The sequence below is a fragment of the Urocitellus parryii genome, chromosome 8 (assembly GCF_045843805.1).
Source record: "Urocitellus parryii isolate mUroPar1 chromosome 8, mUroPar1.hap1, whole genome shotgun sequence".
In the NCBI taxonomy this organism is placed as follows: Eukaryota; Metazoa; Chordata; class Mammalia; order Rodentia; family Sciuridae; genus Urocitellus; species Urocitellus parryii.
The window spans coordinates 99,739,878-99,760,983 of record NC_135538.1 but is presented as its reverse complement, the minus strand read 5'-3'; the positions used below and the strand labels follow the sequence as shown (position 1 = coordinate 99,760,983).

General features: G+C 38.9%; 1 protein-coding gene across 1 annotated transcript in view; it reads right to left on the bottom strand.

The window, feature by feature from the left end:
• Pkhd1 (PKHD1 ciliary IPT domain containing fibrocystin/polyductin) overlaps positions 1-21,106 on the bottom strand; it is a 426,978-nt gene that overhangs the window by 350,387 nt on the left and 55,485 nt on the right. Inside the window, exons 29-33 of the mRNA XM_026400889.2 lie at positions 17,367-17,562; positions 16,841-16,908; positions 13,521-15,128; positions 11,447-11,590; positions 5,437-5,656 (exon numbers count right to left, since the gene is read on the bottom strand). Coding sequence (XP_026256674.2) covers positions 5,437-5,656; positions 11,447-11,590; positions 13,521-15,128; positions 16,841-16,908; positions 17,367-17,562 — 2,236 coding nt within the window. The remainder of the gene's footprint in view (positions 1-5,436; positions 5,657-11,446; positions 11,591-13,520; positions 15,129-16,840; positions 16,909-17,366; positions 17,563-21,106) is intronic.

The following is a 21,106-nucleotide window of genomic DNA, read 5'->3' as shown; positions in this document are numbered from 1 at the left end:
AGTGGAACATTAACTTAGTAAATTAATTAAACTTACTTAACAGCCCAGACTAAGGAGATGCGATATATGTGCCAGTTATACTACCAGCCACTCACTTTAAAAGTCCCCTTGCTTTAAGGGGAGAAGCCAGACTAGATTTAAAATAAAAAACAGCAGTGTATGTAGCATTACAGAAAATAAGCAGTCTAGAGGAGGTGAAAGCATGGATATTGCAGGATATCAGCCCCAACAGGTGTGATATTTATTCAAAAATAATCCTGGCTTTAGGCACTGTTGCAACTAACTCAAAGATTATTAGTAATAATAATGCATGATGTTTTATACTTTTCAGCAATTTCATATGTATGATCTCATTTCAGCCTATAAATTAGGTGGAGGAATAAAAAATGTAACCCAAAGAGATCAGGGATTTGCATAAAGTCAACATAAAATTATGCCGCTCCCAAATTCAGAATCCAGGTGTCCTGCTCCCTTGGAGCAGCACTCTTGAATTTTTAGATGCTGATTGAACTTCAGTAGTGAAGATGGCAGAATCCAGGAAGGGTGGGGGAAAGGGCAAAAGGTCACTGACTGAGAAACTATAAATCATGTTGAACTGCAGCGTCTTTTTTCAAATCAATACTGAAATGGTTTCTCCCACAATTTTCGAGAAATGATGAGCAGTAGAACTATCACATCTCACCATTTACTCTTCTCTTTTTCATGCTTTCTCAGCCCCGTGCCACCAAGACAGGACTTTAACACCTACTGTCCTCTAGACCTATTTGGGGGTTATATTGATATTTTAATACTATACCACCCAGAACAAAATTCAGAGTTTGGGCTGACCACTGAGGAACTGGTCTCCCTTTATCTGAGCTCTCCCACCTATAACACCTAACACAGTTTATTTTGTGTCCTCTTAAGCTTGCTGGAAGAGAGTAGTGAAGTCAAAGTCCCAGGGCTGCAATTGCCAGAGAATTTCCCCATGCTGCATTTGTCAGTTGATTCTCGGAGAAGCCCAAGCATGTAAATGTTAGGCTTGGAAACAGACCAGTGGCATTTGAATCCCATCTATATGGCCTTGAAGACATGACTCTGTGAGCTTTGGTTTTCACATTTATAAAATGACGTGACTAATAACTCAGTTCCTATGTTACAGAGGTATTAAGGAATAAAAAAAAATGAAGTACACAAAATGATTAGCACAGAACATGGTACACAGTAAACATCCAACAAAGGGAACTGTTGTCACAATTTTTGTTGGTAGTGGAGGTGATGGTGTTATTGAAATATAAATATGAAAATTTACATTCCTTATTGCTTTATTTCACCTCACTGACTTAAACACATCACTCCAATACTTTTTAAATTGGGAGACTAAAATCAACATAAAAATCCACTTAGTTGAATGCTCATTCAAGGGGTAGATGAAGCCTTGGGATAAATACACCATTTGCTCCTGGAGAGTCAGTCAAACCACAAGATTCAGAAAGGAGAAGCAAAGTAACATAACTTCTGAATTAAAATGCAATTGCAATGTAATATTTAGGTAAATATGACAATACGGTAGAATAGAATGCAAAACCAAAATAAACTTTTAAAACACCTGACTTCAAATTAATTTGAGGTTAGTGTCAGGCCACTTAGGACTTTGCAGAACTCTGTTTTGCCTTCCTTGTGCAAACCTGTCAGCAACATGAGTCTTCCCTGATCACATGTTTCCTGCTCTGAAAAGAGTTCAGTCCCTTTCTGTTAGACTGTTTTATTTGTCCCTGATTACCTCGCTGAAGATTGTTTTTTCTTTTAAAAGCCATTATCCAAATTAGCTGAGACACCAGTATACCAAAAATAGACGAGCATTTACAAAATTTCAAATTTTCTTAATAGCTATGTTTTCCTCCCAAATAATGTTATGAATTGGACAGATTTAAATAGAAAAAAATTTATATAGGTACAAATAGATGTAGAGATACAGACATGGATACAGATTTAGATAAAGATGGACATGCATGCACAAATGCATATAGATAAATATATCTAAGACAATGTGGTAAATATTTCAGGTTCATATAGTGACAAAGATGGTTCTAGAACCTAAGTTTCCTGACTCCCAATGTATTGCCCTTTGGGTTGGGCCCATCAGATCCTAAAGTCAGAAGGCAATCTTCTTGTATACACTTTTGAAATAGGTAGCAAAGGCTTGGGTAGAAATTCTGTCTCCCCCACATAGGCTGAAACTGCTCCCCTGGCTCTGGAATCTCATTGGCCCCATGTGGCTCAGCTGAGGTTATCATCACAAACACAGAGGAAAGTCCAGCATGGCAGTAAGAATGTCATGAGTCAGAAGCCTTGGGTTCCGCTGCCATGGCCGTCATGCCTTGACTGTGGACTTTGGAAAGTGATTATCTTAGGAGAGAACCCCAACTTCTTTCTTTGGCCTAAAAGCCCCTATAGCTCCCCAGGAGCTTTCCTTCTTCCTTCTCACTATACTCCTGCTCAACTGGCCTCTTCACAGCTCATAAGATCTAATGGTTCCTTTGCATTTGCCACCCCCACTCCCTGGCTTTACAGAGTGATCCCTTATTCTTGGGATCAAGAGAAGGGTGTTTGACTCAACTTTTTCACTGCTGTGACTAAAGGACCTGAAGAGCACATTCATAGAGGAGGAAAACTTTATTTTAGGGGCTCATAGTTTCAGAGGTTTTAGTCCATAGGAAGCTGGCTCCATTCCTTGAGGCGGAAGAGTGTGGCCAAAGGAAGCAGCTCACATGATGGTCAGAAAGCAAAGGAAGAGATCTCTGCTTGCTGAATACAAAATATACCCCAAAGCCACTTCTGCAATGCCCCACCTCTTCCAGCCACACAACCACCTGCCTTCAGTTACCACTTAATTAACCCCATCAGATGATGATTCACTGAGTGGGTTAAGGGGGCCACCCAACCCAATCATTTCTCCTCTAATCCTTTTTGCATTGTCTCACACATGGGGGACACCTCACATCCCAACCATAACAGTAGCATAAAAGACACTTCTTCAGAGGTACTCCTCCGAAGAAGCTATCCAAGGCAGGCCCATTTTTTCTACCACATTAAGACATTTAGCACAACATGTGATCATACTGTTTGTTGTCTTTGTCCCCAGCTCTTAAGAGCAGGGACTCTCCTGCCTCATCACCAGTGAGTTACCAGCACCTGGCAGAATACCTAGACTCTTGATAAATGATGGGTGGATGATGGCAGGAGAGATGAACAGATGGGCTAGGCATACTTTTTTAAACCAAAGTTATATAACTGTCTTTGACAAATGAAATAAAGCCACAAGATAGTGCTGGCCGTGAGATAAAGCATTTGATGAAAGTGAATTCCCTGAAAAGACCCTGGAAAATAGTCCTCTGGGTTCACAAGCATAAACCTAACAGAAACCAAGTAAGCTGTTTGAAGCATGCTTTTCTTAATGTCCCTTGTTTAACTTATATTGTTTCTCAGTTATTAAATCAGCACATATTCACTAGAGAAATACATAAAAATTCAATGAAAAAAATTAATATGATCAGTATTTCAGCTACATAGATATGGACACTATCAATTTAGAATATGTCTCTCCTGTATATCTTGCTAATCACTCACATATGTACAAATATATATGTATATACATATACATATATATTATATGGAACAGTAGGATTAAATTGATACACGATTTTGTGACCTGTAATTTTCACTTCTCAATGTATTGAAAGCATTTTCTATTTGTTTAACTACTCCACATCATGATTTTTATAGGTTTCTTAATGTCTTATCATTTGGATGCATTCTTTATTATTTAAACTTTTTAAAAATATTTTATTGTACCTGGAATGTCAAAGGATGTGGCTGTTTGTGACTATTATAATGTCTATTTACTTTTTTAGAAAAAAAATCCTAGACATAAAATTCCTGGGCTATAGAGTATGAAGAATACCAAGGTGTTATTAGTGCTTTGCCAAATCATCTTCTAATGATCATATTGACTTCCCACTGGTCACAAAGGACAGCACTGGATCCCCATCGTTATCACCACTAAATATAAACCATATTGTTTAAATCCTAGGACATTTAATTCTAACTCAAGAAAACACTCAGTTTTTCTGTTGCAATGGCCAGAACATTGAACAGGACTTTTGAAATGATATTGAATAATAAATGTCTAACTTTAATGGTATCTGAGGCTCAGTTGCCTCAGGCTCAGCATAGAGTGAAGAGGAAGGGCACAAAGAATCCAAGGGAATTGTTTGGGGGTAGAGTCCTGCATTCAGTGGAGCAGGAACCGCTGGCTAGTACTTCTTGGTATCCAGCATTTGTGAGCTCTGAGATCCAGCCACACCAGAGCACAACCCTCTATGCCCCATTTCCTGTGCCACCTCAGCAAGATGCTCCACATCCTTCTAGGAAGCAATCAGCCAAGGAGTTTCCTCTTTTCCAATGGCTAAACACCAAACTCTGGTGGCAAGTTCCTGATAAAACAGACTGTCTCAAGACATTAAAAAATCAGACTGGTTATATCCTTCACTGAGAGCCATGGGTCTTGTTTAGTTTTATTTTTAATGAGATTTCGTGTGTGTGAGTGTGTGTGTGTGTGTGTGTGTGTGTGTGTGTGGTGCTGGGGATTGAACCCAGGGCCTTGTGCATGCGAGGCAAGCACTCTACCAACTGAGCCATATCCCCAGCCACTTAATGAGAAAATTAATCTTCATTAAGTTATCAGATGTAACCACTCTATCTAGATAAGGAATAAAGATGCAGGGCATTGTTCATCCCTGAGTTAGTACCCTGCATATAGGAAAAGAACTGCTGACTGAAATTAAGGCCATCCAGAGTTCCCAAAGCAGTCACACTTAAAAAAAAAAAAAAATTGTTTAGAAAAGGGGTTTAACCTGGAAGGTTGTGGTATTCATTTGTTAGATTTTTTTTTTCTTTTTTAGGTTCAAAAAAATCCTTATGAGCTTATGGCTTTTAAGCCCTAGATCTACAGTAATTTTCTGTGTAACCCCCCTTCTTTTGAATAAACATTGTGCAATCTGCTGGATTTCTCTATGACTTTTCTTCATACTTGTGAATCTGTTTGGAAAGAAAAGAAAAAGGGAAAAGGGGGGAAAGCCTTCTGTTTTTCATAATGTCTAATCTTTTTCCCCATTGGCATTCACCAGATGTTGCTTTGGATCGGAAGATAAATATTAAAATCTAAGCAAGAACAAAGTGAGTTGTTTACTGGGCAGATTTTTCAGATGTTCTCTTGAACACTTGAAAAAGACAGGAGATGCTTTGATATGCAAGCTGGCTGGAATCCACCATGGAATGGCCCCTCCAAGAGAGCGGCAGGCCCCCAGGCCACGTCCACCCTGGCAGGGCTTTCCAATGACTCCGTGGGTCCATTGGCCATCGGGAAGGTCAGAGAGGAAAGGAGAAGGTAGCTACCTGATGAAGAAGCCAGAGAATGATGGAAAGTCTGACTTTTTCCAATGATCTGGTTCAAAGAGACACTGGGAACTCTCTTCACAAACATAGAGGTAAGGCCACAATTCAGGCAATCTCTCCGTCCCCATGGATACAGTCAAATCACACTGCACATAGGTGTGGCTGATGACTTCACAGCTGTCCTCCTTGGGCTTCAGGCCACACAGGAAGGCCAAGGACTCTGTGGGGAACAGTCACTACGAGGTTAGGCAAATTCACAGAAAGAGCCAAAGGCTCTTTGTTTTAAGAACGAAGTTCATATGTCCCCCCTTCAATAGGAAAATGAAGCATCAGTTTACTCTCTAAATGCATTATGTGTATTTTATGCAAATAGAAGACATAACAATTTTGTAAAATATAAATCATCATCATAAAAAAAAAAAACCTTGGGTGTATATACCAGCCAACATGAGATTGAAAACAGTTCTAATACTTCTAAATCTGTCTGCTCCCTCATGGGTCCATTCCCTTCCTCCTCATTCTCGGAAATAATCCCTTGGCATTTTTTAGATAGCTTTATCAAACAGGTTTTCGTTCCCAAACAAGAGGTTATTGAGCATTTCTTTTGACCTTTATAAAATGTAATGCATGACCAAATATTCTTGGTCTTGCTTTTTTTATTCAGTGTGAAATTTCCAAGATTTCTCTATGGTACTGCATGTAACTATTGCAAATACAGGCTCACTGTTGATAAAGACTACACTTCATGAAAGTGCTAAGATGTGTTTACCTATTCTTTTTCCAGTGGAATTGGGAGTATTTCCAAATAGTTGCCACTACAAACACGTGCAAACTTTTCTCTAGGGTGAATGACTAGAAAGAAAATATCTTGTACAAATGGTAAGTGTAAGTTCAGCTTTGCAAGACGGTGCCACACTGTTTTCCAAAGTGGGTATGCCATTTGAATTCCTACCAGCCATGAATTCCTGTTATCCATACAGTTGTCAGCACTTGAAATGATCAGATTCCTAATTTTTGTCAAGTGTGTATAAAATGGTATCTCACTGTGGCCTTCATTTTCATTTCCATCATTACTTTTTAGGTTGAACAATTTTTCATATTTAGTAATAACTCAAAGTTTCTTCTCCTATGAAATTCCCATTCCTGGGCTATTTGTCTTTTTCCTATTCATTTGTGTATTTTGGGTACTAATTCTCTTAAGGTTTTACGGTAACTATTACCTTTCCTAAGTTTATAGCTAGACTTTTCTCTCTACATGGTGTCCTTATTAACAGAACTTCTTGATTGTCATATACATATGACCATCAATATTTTGTTAAGAAGAAAAGCAAGTGTTTTAGTTTTTTTGACCCTCAGGCCATCCCTTTCTGGGTCATGAGACACATGTAAAAAGCATCAATAAGTCAGAATGACAATAATCTTTAACTGGGAGATGAACAAGTCTCTACACGAGTGGTTTAGGAGAAACTCTGAAAATTATTTAAAAAAAAAGAGGAAAAAGAAAAATCTCTCTGGTCTGTTACTTCTGTGGCTGACCTGTCCTTGCAGGTACCACAGCAGCCATCAAGGATTGTAGGCTTTGAGCCTCTGATGGCCTGTCTCATTATAGTGCCTCAGCAAGGGCCAAGGGAGAGGTTTGTAGCTCTGTGATCACACCCAGATGTTATCATAGTTGCTGCTACATTCCAAAGCACCTGATACCAAGGAAGTTCTCTGTAAATGTGCTTTAAATGAATAATAGCAACAAAAATGACTGACAGAAAGATTCTCTTGCGATAGACAAAACATGAGAACTTCTCAGTTAGTAAGCCCTAAGGCAAATAAAAACAGGCTCAACACCTATAAAATAATGAATTCATTATAGGTGATTAAGTGGATGCAAATTGACAAGGTGGATTATAAAAAGCACCTAGGGCTGGGGATCAAAATCCATGGGTTTTACTCAAAGTTCTACCGCTAAATAGCTCTGTGACCTTAATCGCTTTAGCTTTTCATGCCTCTTGGAAAAGTTAAAGTTTCCATGAAAAAGTCATTTGGTATAATTCAAGGTATAAATGCAAGAAACGGGAAGATCAAAGATCTTTGCTCTTTTTAAACAAATGCAAAGTGTTAGTTTTACCTAACAGGATGTTTTAGCAACCCATCATGTGAAAAAGTAAAATTCTTCTTTGGTAAGAAGTATAATTTGGGGGGGAAAGGTAAAGATAGATGACCACAAAACTAGCAAAATAACTTTATTTTTAGACCCATGCTTAAATCTCCTGTCCCAGTCATGAAAATGAAGCACATTAGGACTGTGGCATAGGAACAAACAAAATAATAATTAAGAAAGTTTGGATTCTGAGACATCATCAATAACCTGGAATGTAAATCATCACTCTATCATGCAAAGTCAAACTAAAGATTAAAATTCAAAGCAAGAGTCAGAATTCAAAGTGACCTTGGTAAATTAGAGAAGTTAACAGAAACAAACAAAAAGCCCAATGAAAACAGTAAGGCAATAAACTACAGAAGGAAAAAATAAATCATATAAATATGAGGAAAATCCAGCTGTGAACAGCTATGTTAGAAACACATCCACCCACCCCACCCCCCCACCCCCCCACACACACACATTGGGATAATCATAGGTAACAAAAAAATTATAAACCAGCAAAACATCAGTGTACTTTTACAAACAGATCTGGAACCAGATGATATGCAGGCATTTCATGAAGTTACCCAATATGACTATATCTTGCTTACTCAGAAGAGTTACCTTGTCTGGGGATTCAATTAGGCAAGCATGTGAAATTTCATAGACAGCACAGAAAAGAAATACTAAAATGTTTATTTGGAAAATTTTGGCCTTGGTGAGTCCCAAGAATTCACATTTCTAAGATGCCTCCACCCCATCACACACACACACACAAAACTAGTTGCTGCTGTGCTGGCCATATGGAACACACTTTGAGAACTGCTCCCGTTGTGACCTGAGCTTTCCAAAGGCTATCAGCTGATTGAGGTTGAAAAGAAGCTACATCGATGTTCATAGCAGCACAATTCACGATAGCAAGATTGTGGAATCAGCCTAGATGCCCTTCAATAGATGAATGGATTAAAAAAATGTGGCATTTATACACAATGGAGTATTACTCTGCATTTAAAAATGACAAAATCATAGAATTTGGAGGGAAATGGATGGCATTAGAGCAGATTATGCTAAGTGAAGCTAGTCAATCTTTAAAAAACAAATACCAAATGACTCCTCTGATATAAGGGGAGGAAACAAGGACAGGGTAGGGACGAAGAGCTTGAGACGAAGATTTTCATTAACAGGGTTGAGAGGTGGGAGGGAAAGGAAACGAGAAGGGGAATCGCATGGAAATGGAAGGCGATCCTCAGGGTTATACAAAATGACATATAAGAGGAAAGGAGGGGTAAGACAAGATAATTCAAATGGAAGAAGTGATTTACAGTAGAAGGGGTAGAGAGAGAAAAGGGGAGGGGAGGGGAGGGGAGGGGGGATAGTAGAGAATAATACAGACAGCAGAATACATCAGACACTAGAAAGGCAATATGTCAATCAATGGAAGGGTAACTGATGTGATACAGCAATCTGTATACGGGATAAAATTGGGAGTTCATAACTCATTTGAATCAAACTGTGAAATATGATGTATGAAGAACTATGTAATGTTTTGAACGACCAACAATAAAAAAAAAAAAAACTTCTAAGTAGTTTAAAGGAGCAACAATAAAATGCACTTGGAAACTTGGGAATAAAATTTAATTTGGGAGTTAAATTATAAAGTAAATGTAGAATGAATTAAATAGAATGATCACCTTCAAAAATCAAAAAAAAAAGAAAAGAAGCTAAGTGGGGGAGCACTAGTTAGGTAGAATGATGGATTTCTCCAAGAAAAGCAAGTGTGAAACAGGTGCGAGGATGGCTGGTGGGAAGCCACTTCTAAAAACCTCTTTGAAATAAAACATAATCCTAAAGAGAAGTTAACAGTTATATGTAATACTATCTTAAAGCAGGAGAATTAGTAGTAGCTTCCAATGATTTCTCTCTCACATCACACACACACACACACACACACACACACACACACACACACACACACACCTTTAACTTTTGATGTCCATTACAGACCTACTAACTAGAAAAACAAACCAAATTATGATCATAGACTCAAAAGGTTTCATTGGGTTCCAATAGAATCACAGAATCCCCAATATCTTATCCTGGATCTTAGGAAAATTTGGAACTAGCTCCTCATTTTTAGAGAATGTGGTTAAAAGTATTTAAAAACACCCTCCCTCTCTTTCTTCCTCCCTTCCTTTCTTCCAACCTCCCTTCTTTCCTTCCTTCCTTCCTAATGAAAGAGGAAAACAGTTGAGATCCTTTTCACCAAACACGATTCTTGTAAAATAGATGAATCTTTGGTGACACCTAGTGGCAAGATTAAAAGTTACAGCTTCCAAACACTAATATCAAGGAATTTTGAGATGTTCTTTTCTAAATCTTAAATGAATCTTTTACGATATAATAATTTTATTATTTTTCTTCTAGGAGTTCTCAGTACTATAATTTACCTGTACCTGAAATCTCATTAATTTTAATTTGTGTTTCTAGTTGAGATTTAAGTGTTTTGAAATAATACCAAAGGGGTTTTAAAGTTTATTAGTTTAAGCAATGCCTATGAGATCGATTTTTTTAAAGAGAAGTAATATTAAGTAAGCTTTAGAACCTAGTTGTGTATAATCTCAGTTTCATTTCCACATACTCTTGACTGACACTGTGCTATAGGAGGTAGCAGGGTTAAAAAAAAAACGAACATGAAAGATGACATCTGAAAGTTGCTATTGCACCGTAGGTTTCTTATTGTGCAATGATTTCTCTTCCATTGTGTACATGATACTAGGAAACTCAGATTCTAGTATTTTAAAGGGTTTTTTGCATTCTCATTCTCCTTAACACTCCTTCTCCCTCCACCACCACCACCACCATCTTCTTCTTCTCCTCTCTTCTTCCTCTTCCTCATCATTTAGGAGGACACTGTGAACTGCCATTACAATAGTATTGTCCGTCATGGAATTATTACCCAAACTCAGATGAAGTGATCTTATTACTTTGTAAATCTCACATTCAAAAAAAATTAGGAACATAACTCAAAACACCACACACAAAGCATGTTTGTAAATAGGTCTTAAATGTAGAGGTTCCAGATCTATGATTATGTCAATGAGATAATTGCTAGTTGAATTTGAGTTCTCTCAAATGCAGTAAAGATCTGTAATGAAAATGGTAGTTTCTTTCCTCTGATTACCCCCTCCTGAAGCTCAGTGGGTAGTTACCATGTGTTGCGAAGCCCTCAGCTTTGCACCTTCCTCTATAATCTCTCCCCATAAACACGGTGCTTCTGGTACCACAATTTACATGATGGGAACGCAACTCAAAACAGAGAGAAATCATAGTTTTCTACTGAGTAGGGGATCAGGTAATTACTTGGACATTGAAGAACAAGAGAATACTGTGAATGTTGGCTCTTTTGACTATAATAAGAATTCAGGAATTGAGCCGATATTCAAAAGATATTCAGCTTGATAATCTTCACCGTCTCCTGGTCCCTCCAGAAAGCAGATGTCTTCGGCAACCTTACCTCAGGACAAGATCAAGAGCTTGTTTCCTTCCTGATGTCTACGGCTGTCACTGGAACTAATATTCAGAACCCAGAATTAGTCTCTTCCTTGTCATGTGACTCCATAGGACATAGGCAATAAGTTTTTCAATGTTCCTTTAATATTGACCCCTTCCCATGACAAAAGATATTATGGACCATTTTAATAGGTGGCCCTGGAGAGTAACAACCATTTTTGAAAGAGAATAGAAAAATTCTATTTTCAGAAACACCTGGAAAAATTAATGGTTAGTAGAGAAGCAAAGACAAATATTTTTAAAAGCCAAAGAACGTCATTTGAATACACATTCTTTAAAAATATATATGTGGGATTTTTTACTCACCATCCAGGGGCAGAACCAAGCAGCTGAATGCAGACACAGTAGCATTAGCCAGGACTTGGCAAGGAGCACCACACACAGCAGCTGAGATATTCCCTGGAGAAAACCCTGCTCCAAACACATGGACAAGCCTTCCACCCAGGCAGCCTTTAAAGACAAACCACAAGTCCATGATCTTAGAAGAAAAACTGTCTTAACTCAAAACTCAAACTATTGCTTTCTTTCTGCATATCCTTCCTATGCCCTGCAGAATCCACACAGCTGGCTGGAGGGCTCTGATATCCTTAGCTTCTTCTTCACCGGGCTTCTGGACTCCAGGGTTCCATCAGATTCCAACCATATTCAACAACGTATTGTGTTAAAGCATCTTGTAATGTGACCATTTTATGTCGAAAAGTATTGATTATTTATAGTTCTTAAACTTTTCATACAAGAGCATAAAATGAAAGTGAAAGTTCCCCCCAAACACCTGTCTCACCTACCCCTGGAGGTTTCCATTTACAGTTTTTTGTGACTCCTTACAGAATTTTCAACAAACATATTTTTGATCCACAGGGATCACTCTATACATATTCTACAACTTGTTTCTTAACTTAAAAGTACCGTATAGGTAGGTTTCCAAAGCTATGTCATTACAGTTCATTTTACTAGCTACTTAGAATCTCATTACATCATTAAGGCACAATTTGTTTAACAAATTTTCTATTGCCTGATACCTTCATTATTTCTCTTTGTTGCTATTATTGATAGTACTGCAAGAATTACATATTGTAGGGACACTCAGGCAAGTGAAGCTGGTGCACTGCTCTAGTTCATTCTGAGACACAGAATTCCAGTCTCCAGCCTTCATCCTGCAAGGGGAATGGGGCTACTTGCACAGCCACCTGACAAATTCAAGAATAATATGGGTTTTTCTTTGTTTGTTTGTTTGTTTTGTTTTGTTTTTGCTTCAGGTGTATTTCATGATGCTCTTTCTTCATGGAATTTAGGGAGTAGATAGGGAAACTTTGTGAGCATCCAGCCCAAATATCATTATTGAATAAGGAAGCTAATCTGGATGTGGTGGCAGAGACCTGTAATCCCAGCAATTCTGGAGGCTGAGGCAGGAGGATTGGGAGTTTGAGCCCGGCCTTGGCAATTTAGCAAAACCCTGTCTTGGAACAAAAGAATTAAGAAAGGTCTGGGGAGGAAGCTCAGGGCTAGAATACCCCTTGGTTCAATCCCCAATACTACAAAATTTTAAAAAGGAAGCTGAAGCATGGAAAAGTCAAGCCTAAATTAGCTACGTTGGTCACAGCACCAGTCCTAAATTCTAATCTCCACAGTGTTCCACCCAGTTGAAGACAAATTTGTTCTAAAAATGGCTTGATTAGTACCTCATCAATCTAAGATCCTGCATCCATAATTTACTGTATACCCACCATCAAATCTGAGTGACCTTAAGTGTAGCAAGGCTTTCAGTGAGCAGAGACCTAAAACATCATTGGAAGGAAAAGCAGGGCAAATCTCAGTACAGGTAAAGCAGAAGATCTGGGGGTATGGCTCAGAGGTAAAGCATTAGCCTCACATGCATGAGGCCCTAGCTTCAATCCCCAGCACTACAACAAAACAAAACAATAAAAGCAGAGAAAAGCTAAACCAATACAATTGTCCTATGCTATTGGCTTATTATTGGTGGCATTTGAATTCATCTGTGAAATTTTATAAAATGATCAAAATTAATCCCAGTTAATAAATTTTAAACAATGCAAATTGGCATATAGGTCTAAAACTAGGTGAAAGCATTTATATTCTTAAATGATGAAATTATGAGCTCTTACAAAAGATATTAATTTAAAACACAAATTAAAATGGTTAATGCATTAAAATAAAATACTTAGAGAATAAGTACAGTTTCCTTGATGAAAAATAAAATTCATAAATGGAGCATGACAAAGACGAGTCACAGGAAGACACTGAGACTCCAAGAAGTCACCTGGGCTTCTCTTCCCTTCTATTGCATGGAGTGATGTTGATTTTCCACCTCTTAGAAGTGAGAGAAGCTATTAAGCCATTAAATATTACTTGCTTGACTTACCAAAGTTCTCTGTCACTGCTGTAATCGTAGCCTTCAACAGGAACACAAGAGCAGAGGAGGTCCACCCTCTGATGCGGTCATAACCTCTGACACGGTACTTCCCCGCAGGAAGAAAAGGGGTGGTGCACTGGAGAACTGTGTAGTTACCAGACACACCCACACAAGGTGTCCTTCCAATAAATATGTCAACATTGGCAGCTCCTGAGATGCGGGCCACGGCAAAGGTTAAAATGCCATCACTCTGAGAAACAGAGAGCAATTCTGGGGTGAAGACATCGCTGTAACCAACAACTCCGATGTGGTACCCAATTCCATCTACCTCTATTTCCAGAGCAACAGAGTCATTCCCTGCAGGAACAATGCACTGGATGAGCTCAGAACTGATGTTCACCGTCAGACAGGCCTGTTGGCCAACAAAGATCAATGTGGTGTTCTGTCCTCTCAGGGTTGTGCCCACTATGGCCAAGAGGCTTCCACCATGTGTGCTGAAATTCTTAGGGAAATAATTAAATACTTGAGGCATGATGGAGAAATTCCTGGAAATATTACCCAAACAAGCATACCCATTACTTGTCTGGACAGCTGATAGGTAGTGGAGTCCTGGGGTCAAGCCACTTATTTGGCACAACACCTGGCTTGCATTAAAGAAAGTTATATTGCAAGGAAGTTGATCATCTATAAATACCATTGGCTCATCGGTTCTGGAGTCCAGCCGCTGACCCCTTATCAGCAGAGTGGTCAGAGACCCACTGATGCCTATGGTCAAGGCATCCACTACAGGACTTTCATCCTCTTGCATGAAGAGAGTGCAGTTCCCTTCACACTCGCTGGGCAGCCCATTGACCACGACTGTGACATTCAGAGTGAAGGAAGCTCCAAGCAAGGGGTCACCCATCTGGTTGATCTGGCAGAGAACTATACGATCTTCCACATGCAAAATCATACAAGTAAAAGGACCTGAAAGGTCAATCTGAACCGACCTCCTTCTAGAGTTGAGAGCCAAGCCCCTGATAGTGAGCACAGTCCCGCCACACACAGAACCATGCATTGGCAAGATGGTCATTATCCGAGGTGTCACCACAAATTGCTGGGGCACTGCAGACATGTTGGCAAATCCCATGTCCTTCTGAAGTGCTTGGACAGGATAGACACCTGCTTCCAGAGTGTGCAGGGGAAAGGAGCACCCAGACAGGCTCAGGTTGCCCCAAAGAGACTGTGTCTCAAACTCACACTTCAAGCTCCCCAAGAGGATGACAGAGTTGGAGAGGTCACTTCCTTCCACATACAACTTCAGGCTACTGTTTGTGACTTCTCCCCACAAGGCGGTGACCACTGGTGTTGCTGCCACTTCATACCTGAAGGTAAGGCCCTTCCCCACCAAGCTTGCTGAAGGTCCATGGATGAAGGTTGCATTGCCAGCCCAGACCTCCACGGGGGCTGAGATGGTGAGAGCCTCTGCATCGGGCAGCAGCGGGGCCGGTGGGGTCTCACACCAGATGCTCACCTCTGTCAAGTTCACCATGTCACAGGGCTGATTGCCCACAAGTACCCAAACCAAAGCTGGGTCCCTGCCAAACCCTCTTCCTGAGATGCTGAGGATGGTTCCACCTGAAGTGCAGAGATGGAAAACAAAAGTTAAAGCTGATTTTCACTAGGAACTTGGAGCCCTGTGTCAGCTCTGAGGCGATTCAGTGGAAAATGGAGTATGAGAAACCTAGGTGGTTTCACCTCCATCCCCAGCAATGCTAAATTTGTGATCATTTCTACAGGAGTCAGATGTACTAAAATTCACGTAACCGTAAAATAATATAAATTATATATATGTGAAGGATATTTATAATATTTCAGATAAAACGCTTCAAGTACCTTTGTATATCCTACAAACTACCACTTACATGCTAACAAAAAATCAAATTTAGTCTTCTGGTCATCTGTTGTATTATATGACATATTATTCTACATATTCTATATGCACTCAACTTCCATACTAGAGAAATAAAGTTTGTCGAAATCTTCTATTTATCGTCTATACTATCCTATATATTATTCCAAGAACTCATATACATAGTATTATATATTCTAATATGTTGTATATATTCTGTATTACATATATATCACATAGCAAAAGCCAGTGAAACATACTAATGAATTTGCTGTTATATAAAGAGACATTGTTAAGGGTTGGATACAGGTGCCCCCGCAAAAGCTCATGTTAGGTAATGAAGCAATGTTCAGAGGCAAAGTGAGATTATGAGAGCTGTAGCCTAGTCAGTGGATCAATCCATTTCATGAATTAATAATTGGAGAAGACTACTATACTGGATGGTAACTGCTGACAGGTGGGGAGTAACTACAGGAAGTAATCACTGGGGAAGTGTCTTTGGGGTTTATATTTTGTTCCTGGTACCTCAATCTCTCTCTCTCTGCTTCCCACATTGATCACGTTTCCTCCACTACATCTTTCTACCATGATGTTCTGCCTCACTTCAGGCCCAGAGCAATAGAGTCAGCTGACCATGGACTGAGACCTCCAAAACCATTAGCCAAAAAATAAAAACCCTAAAACCTTCTTTTCTAAGTTTTTCTTGTTAGGTATTTTAGTCACAGTGGTGACAAACAAACACAGACATTGTCTTATCCTTAAGTTGAGAGATAATCAAAGACCAAACCCCATCTTCAGAACAGAGATTGGAGCAAAAAAACCCATATCCTAACCAAATCTGTGACACAGGCAACCAGATTTAAAAAGGATTTTTCTGTGCTCAAAAAGATAAGGTGCTACTTCATGCAAGGTTAAAACCATTATTCACATTGAATATATAGATCTTTAGTTTTTTTCTGAAAATGCATAGTTTTAGGAATTGCTCTGTTTCTTGTCCTTACATTTCCCACATTGATATTTGTGGCTCTATTTCTGTTCCTCCATCTGCATCCCTGGAAGAAAGTACAGATACAATGACTCATTCCTTGGGTCCTTGAACTCGCAGGGTCTAAAATGTTAAGACAGGAAGCTCTTCAAGCTCTTCTCTTGTTTTCCTAATATCTGCTCAAGAATACTGCGCATTAGCTATTTCAGCCTTTCCTCTAGGAAAAGAAAGCCAGGCATATCTCCTTTTCATGAAAACTCTTTAATTTCATGAGCTCACTGAGCTGAAGCATCACCAAGTTTTCCTACCCTTAAATTATACCAGAGCCTCAGGAAAGTCTCTTCCTGATGTCCCATCTCAGGGTGACAAGTTAATTAATCCAGGAATAAAATCTGTGTATTCGATAAATAGGCAAACCGGGTAAATGACACCAGTGATGTCGGAACCACTCACCAAAAAGGGACCCACAGCAAGGCTCCATGCCGAAAACTTCTGTGAGATACTGGATGTGCAGATCAACCCTACAGAAGACAGGGATATCATTAGGAAATAACCAACAGGGCTAGAAAGAGAGAAAATAAAGATGGAAGGCAGAAGAGGTGTTTATATTTGGAGGGGAGGGAGAAAATAAATGGAGCAGCGATGGAGAGCAAGAGTGAATGATAACTGGAACAGAGAAGAAAGGAAATGGTGGGGGATAGATGCTGGGTCAGTATCATGTGGTAACATCAGTCCCATACACTTCAGCTACTTTTCAGAAATGGGAGAGGGAATTTCTAGAGATATACCAGGCGGAGCAACTTCAGGACAAAGAGGGAGCTAAGGGAAGGACATGGCCATGCAACTACTATAGACCATGTATTTAAAACCCAAGAGGAAATCTTACTAAAGAGCTAGAGCACAGACTTCCCTTCTTTGGTTACAGATACCCACACCCACACCCGCCCATCCCAACCAAGTTCTGGAAAGTTCCACTTACCCTTGTGAGCGAATGATGACCCCATTGATGGAGACTGAAATTCTGTGGAGGCCGGCTGGCAGTGGGGGCAGCACCACCTCCAGGCCCTGTGCCATCTGTGCATGTACCTGAGCCAAGGTGTCCTGGATGTGTATTTCCACATCCAAATCTGTATAGTTCAGCAGCCGGGTCATTCCAATGAAAAGGGTCTCCCCTCCTGGGTTGAGAAGAATCTGTTTACCTCTCCGTTATGGTTTGAATATGAGGTATCCCCAGAAGCTCACGTGTGAGACAATGCAAGAAGGTTCAAAGAGAAATGATTGGGTTATAGGAGTCTTAACCCAATCAGTGAATTAATCCCCTTGTAGGAATTAACTGAGTGGCAACTGAAGTGGTATGGTATGCCTGGAGGAGGTGAGAATTGGGGCATGGCATTGGGGTATATATTTGTATCTGGCAAGTGGAGACCTTTCTCTCTGCTTTCTGGTCACCATGAGCTGCTTCCCTCTGCCACACTCTTCTGCTATGATGTTCTGCCTCACCTCGAGCCCCAAGGAATGGAGTCTGCCTTCTGTGGACTACGACCTCTGAAACTGTGAGCCCTTAAATAAACTTGTCTTCTATAAATTTGTTCTGGTCAGATCTTTTTAGTCACAGCAGTAAAAAAGCCTACTAAAATATTCTCTGATGAGGGTTTAGGACCTCAACCTCCTATACTATGCTCAGGATTAAATACATGGTCAGCCCTCAACATAACAATGTAATTAAGAATTTTAATGTAACTTTTTAAATGAAATTTCTAATAAATCTTTTAATTGAGCTACAGCCTAAAACTTCAAAATTTTGAAGAGCAACACTGTCAGGGCAATTATACTCAAAAAGCATGAATTTAATCCATGTAAAGACAACTCAAGAATAAGTTTGAAGAGCTAATGGTCTTCTCCACTAGCAAATTCCTGTTGTCCTTTCTCTAATTTTTTTTTTTACCAACAGAAATCTAAAGTTCTAGCTCCTGTATGCAACGAACCTTAACATAATGCTGTATGTAAGTGTAAGTACTCATAGTTTACAGTACTTTCATGCACATGATTCCATTTGATCATCTAACTGTCCTAATGACACATATGGGACAGTTAGCATGACTGACATTTTACATTTGAGGAAACAGGGTCAGCAACAAAAGCCTCATAACAATAAATGGAAACATCAAGGCTATGGCCCAGACTTTATATTGAATTTCCATAGCTTTTTAGTATAATTAGCATCTTTACTAAAATGCTGGATATTAAAGACAGTAGAATGAATCGGATATTATTTTCCTATGTTCATATATGAATACACAACCAGTGAAACTCCACATCATGTACAACCACAAGAATAGGATCCTAATTAGAGTAAGTTTACTCCATGTATACATAATATGTCAAAATACACCCTACTGTCGTATATATCTAAAAAGAACAAATAAAATAAATTAATTAATTTAACTTAATAAAATATTCTAACTTAATAAAAGTTATTAATTAACTTAAAAACTTAATTAAATGAACACTTTAATTCAATTCCTTATAATTCAAATACATATTGAGCCTTATAGAAAGATGCCACACGTGCACAAAAATAGTTAAATACAAATATGCCCTCAAAGAAGACCTCAAAAATGATAAAATACGTGGCAGAATCACATCAATAGAAGATATGCTACAGTAGAGGTCATAAATAGATGTGAGATTGTTCAAATCAGAACAACATTCTGAATGTCAGGAAAGGCCTTATGGTAGGACAAGAGGACACTTTAAGTTCAATTTGAAAGATATATCCCAAGATACAATGATAGGTCATAGGGGACTTAAAATTCAATTTTTCAAATTTCACAATTTTATCTAGTCTTGTGTTGTACTTTCTCATAGTCACCTGGTGGTTTGGGCAAAAAGAAATAAAATTGGGTGACTTTCTAGGATATAAGACACATGTGGATATCAGTAGGGACTCTATGGAGGTAGGTCAAGTTTATGAGCTTCTATGGATGAATACAGAAAAGCTAATCCTAAAAGAATATCTACTGAATTTAATGTATTGTGAACACCTCCAAATATTTATAATCAAGGGAGGAATATATTGAAGCTATTCCAGTATATAAGATAAAAAGAATTATAGGGAAAGAGAAATGCAGTTCAGATAACTAGAGTCTTTATGAAGTCCAGAAATCAAGCATACAATAGCAGGTGGAAGTAAGTGTGTCTGCCTTTCCTGTGTCTCAATGTGCCCACAGCTGGAGGTAAATCACCTCTGCAACTCCTTTAGCCTTTAACATTGTAGAACCACTGCACAGTCAGCATCTATAGAATCCATTCTCAACTAGATGAAGAGGTTTCTTGAAAAAGTCAAAAAAAAGAGGGATGTGATGTAATGGGAAGATTGTGACTCTGCATTCAAATCCTTCATCTGTCATTTAACTACCTCTTTAATTTTGGAGAACTCACTCTGGAACCTCAACAACTTGGAATTCATCAACCAGATGGTAATAAAGTTCATCTCAAGTTGTTTGTTGTAAGAATTAACTTAGATATCCTGGGGAAGCAAATAGAGTACGGAACACACACCCAAAAAATGTCGATTGACTTCATATTGTTCCTCACATTAAAATCCTCTTAACTTTTTCATGTCTTCCCAACCTCTTCTTTAATGTCTGAGGCTCTATATTAAATCAAACTCTATGTGACCTGAGTCTGCCTCCATACTTTCAATCCTTGTGTGACAAACTACCGTCTAACAAAATAGTAAACAAACTGAAAGCCTAATTATTTTGAGTATATCCTTTGTAATAACTAGCTAATTCTCAGTCAATCACAGCAGCTGAATTTCAACCAATCATAGGCCATCAAACGACGTGACCATGGTCAAATATGGCAAAGGGGGAGCTGTAGCCAACCAAGCTGCTTTTTATCTCACTTCCATTTTTTGTCTATATGTACTGTCTGCTCACACTGCAGAGAGGAGTGCTGTGCACCTCTTCTGGTTCTGAGGACTGCCAAATTTATAAATCATTCTTCACTCAAACTGCTAAATTTCATTTGTCAAAAGTATTTCTTTAAAAAGTGGTTGAGCTGGTGTTCACTCAGATCAAGTTGTTTCTGACTACAATAACCACACTAATCATTCTGCACCTCAACTTCTTTCTCCCTGTTTTCTCTCCCTTCTTCCCTCATTCTTCCATTTCATCTTGGCTTCATTGTTATCATCAGCATCATTTCCTGGATGGAGATGGGCAGTGCTCCAAATGAAAAGAGATTATCCTAATAGGCTACTACACTTTGTGGATTTTATAACATGTTCTTCTTTATTATGCCTGTAGGAAGACTTAAATATGAGTGTAAATTCTGAAAAGAAGGCACTGCATCACATATCACGTGGTCAGTTGTCAAGCTAATCCTGAATGTCTTTGAGGCACTAATGAAATGTATTTACTCTTTTCATTAGGGGTAGGAAAGTCTATCAAGAGCCTAAGTCACCGAAATCTGAATATAACACGGAGCTTCCTCCCTGTTTTTCTACTTTCTTGGGAAGTATCTACACCACTAGGGAATTTTACACACTTTGGTTGCCTGAGGCAGCAAATTCTTCTTCTGCACTATCTGAGCTGAATAATATTAAGAAGTTAAAGGACACTTCTCTTTATTTATATACTCTTGAGTTATGGAAAATGAAAATAGTACCAGAAAAACTGAATTCAAGCTTTTTCAGTGGGAAATATTATGGTC